Here is a 2769-nt window from a genome sequence, read left to right on the forward strand (position 1 = left end):
GCTTTATTCATCACAGCCACCTTGGAAGCCGTGTAACTGTCCTAGCGCTGGTGATGGACAAACAAGCAGACGACAGAACACTACCCAGAGTGAGAACGAACAAATGACCGATCTATGTGACAACGCAGAGGGCTCAAACGCTCACACGGCAGATACACAAGAAGGAAGCCAGACTCGGAGGGCTCTGAGCCGCACGATTCCGTCTACGTGACACTCCAGAAAAGGTGAACCTCAGGGACAGGTGACAGTGGCCAGGGCCTCGAGGCGGAGAGGTGGCCACAAGGAGGCAGAAGGAGTCTGTGGTGCTGGCATGCTGAGCGTCCTGACGTGACGTGACGTGGCAGTGGCTGTGTGGCCATGAACTCAACGGCACACTTAAAAAGGAGCCTCCTGCTGTGTGCCAGTCACGCTTCGGCAGCTCTGGCTTGTAGAGCACGTTGGGGGAAAGAGCACAGATGAGACGGCAAAATCATAATAAGTGATAAGCCATTCTAATCTCAATAGACTTCTCTGCAGACGCTCTGGGGGAACCCAAGGATTAGTGGAGGCTTGGGGCCCCTCCGCTCTCCCCCGGCGCCGGGACCCGCCTGGCCCCGCCTGGCCCGCAGCCCACGCGGGGCTCGCTGGCCTCTGCGCCCACGCCCTTGAAGTCCCACGGCTGGGCCTCTGCCACACTGCTCACCTCCCTTTGCAGATCAGGCCAACCCGTCTCGGAGACACCATCCTTCTTGGGTTTTAAACATTTTGTCACGGACATTTTGAAATATACACAAAAGTAGAAAGACTGATACAGCGAAGGCTCGACTGTCCATCCCGGCTGCCACCTGCTGCCCCCACCCAGCAAGCAGCCGCTGCTTTCAAAATGACTTAGATCCCTCAGCTTCCCTCCGCCTCGAAATGCTGGCGAGGGATCGAGAGTTCACAGTCAAACCCTCTGCATCCAAAGGAATGAGGCGAACACATCCCCTGCGGGAGTCTATCGGTTCCAGCACCGAGAGGGCTCTTCACCCCAGAATAAGGCGCGGCAGCCCCACTAGCCCCGCCAGCGGCCTGCCCACCCGCCTCGGTCTACTCTGCCCCCTCTGCAAGGAACTGGGTCTGCTCGGTTGCTCGAAACAGAAAAGCCCACGGAGAGCCAAGGGCCTGTCTGGCCTCCCCCTTCTGGTCCTGCAGCAGAGGCAGTGCACCCCAATTGGAACCCAGGGCCGCTGCAGGGCACACGCCCGAGGCCGTAGTCACCTACCCACCTATGCTCTGGCTGGGGCCCAGCAGCTCCCAGGGACTTTGCTCCCCACCCAGCTGACAGCTCGCAGCCGGGAGCAGGGTCCGTGGCCCTTACCTCCACCTCGGGGGGCAGCGCGCACTGCTGCACGAGGTACTCGACCAGCGCCTCGCCTCCAGGCTGCTCCAGGTAGCCATGGTGCGCCATGGCGCTGATCACCTGCACCACTGCCCGCTTCACCTGCGCAGAACCGAGCAGGGAGCGGCCTCAGAGGCACGGCCCCCAGACAGCCTGGCTTGGGGGCACGAATCTTACCCTTTCCTCTGCCTGCGGCTGTGCCTATGACTGAATGTACACCTACCTGCGCAGGCAGGTATATCTGCACCTCTACCGGCGCCCACCCAGCCCCACCTTCCTCATGGCCCCACGCCACAGAGGTGGCCTCCTCGCCAGCCTGTGGATGTGCTCCCATGGGGGCTGCTCTCCTGCCCTGCAACCTCCCGCCCCTCCCGGCACAGACTCGTGCTTCTCTGCTCCAGACACACAATCTGCAGCTGCCAAACGCCTGGAGTCCTGACTCTCCACCAACCCGCCTCAGTGACTCCACCTGGGGGCACAGCCAGGTCACCCTCCTCCCAGAGCTGGCACCTTCTCCAGGGCCACGCAATACCAGCTTGGTCTCCTGGGGGGCTGGAGACTGAGGTCAGCCACACAGGCGGCCAACCAGGAGTACGTGCCAGCATCCCCGATAAAGACCCTGGACGCAGGCTGGGGCTTCTGGAGTGGCAGCCTCCGTGAGAGCTGCCACATCGCTGCCACAGGAGTAGATGACTGAGCCTCTTCCCCTGGAGGAGGCTGCTGCGTCTGCTCAGTGTGACAAGCCATAACTGTGAGTGACAGCTCTCATGGGTTCTGGAGCCCTCCTAGAGAATTCTCTAACCTGAGGGTAACTTTGGAGACTAACGTCACACCTAGGGGACCGTGTCAGGACTGAGACGTGGGAGGTCCCTGCTCTCGCGCACCCCCTGATGCTTAGGTCTGGCCCAAGGGGCTGCTGCCTGCTCAGTGGTGGCCTCAGATGCTGGCTGGGCCATATTCCCTATAGCCACTCGCTGGGGAGCCCGGCGGCCCTGTCTTACCTTGCTGTTGGTGTCCAGAAGGGGAAGCCTCATGGCAGAGAGGATGAAGGGCTTCTTAACCTCCATCTGAGCAGCTGCAAGAAACCAACAGATAGCTCAGTGTCCCCACTGAGACCGACGCCAGCCAGCCTGTCCACACCTCGAGTCCCGAGGCCCTGTTGCCAGGGCTTTGGCCTCGGCGTGGCCCTACACCCCGGCGGGGGGCACATAAGCAAAAGCCCACCCCTGTCCCTTGGGAGACCAATAACTCTTTTTCCCAAATAACATTTTATCCCACTAAAAAGCTAGATGGTTGGTAGTTTGGGGCAGCAGGAGAGTCAAAGACATCCGAACCAAGAATTTTATAAACAGCAAAACTGACCATCAAGTATAAAAGCACCAAGAAGCAGAGACCAGGGTCAGGTCCCA

At 60.2% G+C, this 2769-nt stretch overlaps 1 protein-coding gene across 1 annotated transcript in view; it reads right to left on the reverse strand.

Moving 5' to 3' along the window:
• The window catches only part of MROH1 (maestro heat like repeat family member 1), a 51246-nt gene that overhangs the window by 26225 nt on the left and 22252 nt on the right, over positions 1-2769 (reverse strand). The window contains exon 14 of the mRNA XM_023520281.1: positions 1340-1462. Coding sequence (XP_023376049.1) covers positions 1340-1462 — 123 coding nt within the window. The remainder of the gene's footprint in view (positions 1-1339; positions 1463-2769) is intronic.

Source organism: Pteropus vampyrus, unplaced genomic scaffold, assembly GCF_000151845.1.
Source record: "Pteropus vampyrus isolate Shadow unplaced genomic scaffold, Pvam_2.0 Scaffold256, whole genome shotgun sequence".
In the NCBI taxonomy this organism is placed as follows: Eukaryota; Metazoa; Chordata; class Mammalia; order Chiroptera; family Pteropodidae; genus Pteropus; species Pteropus vampyrus.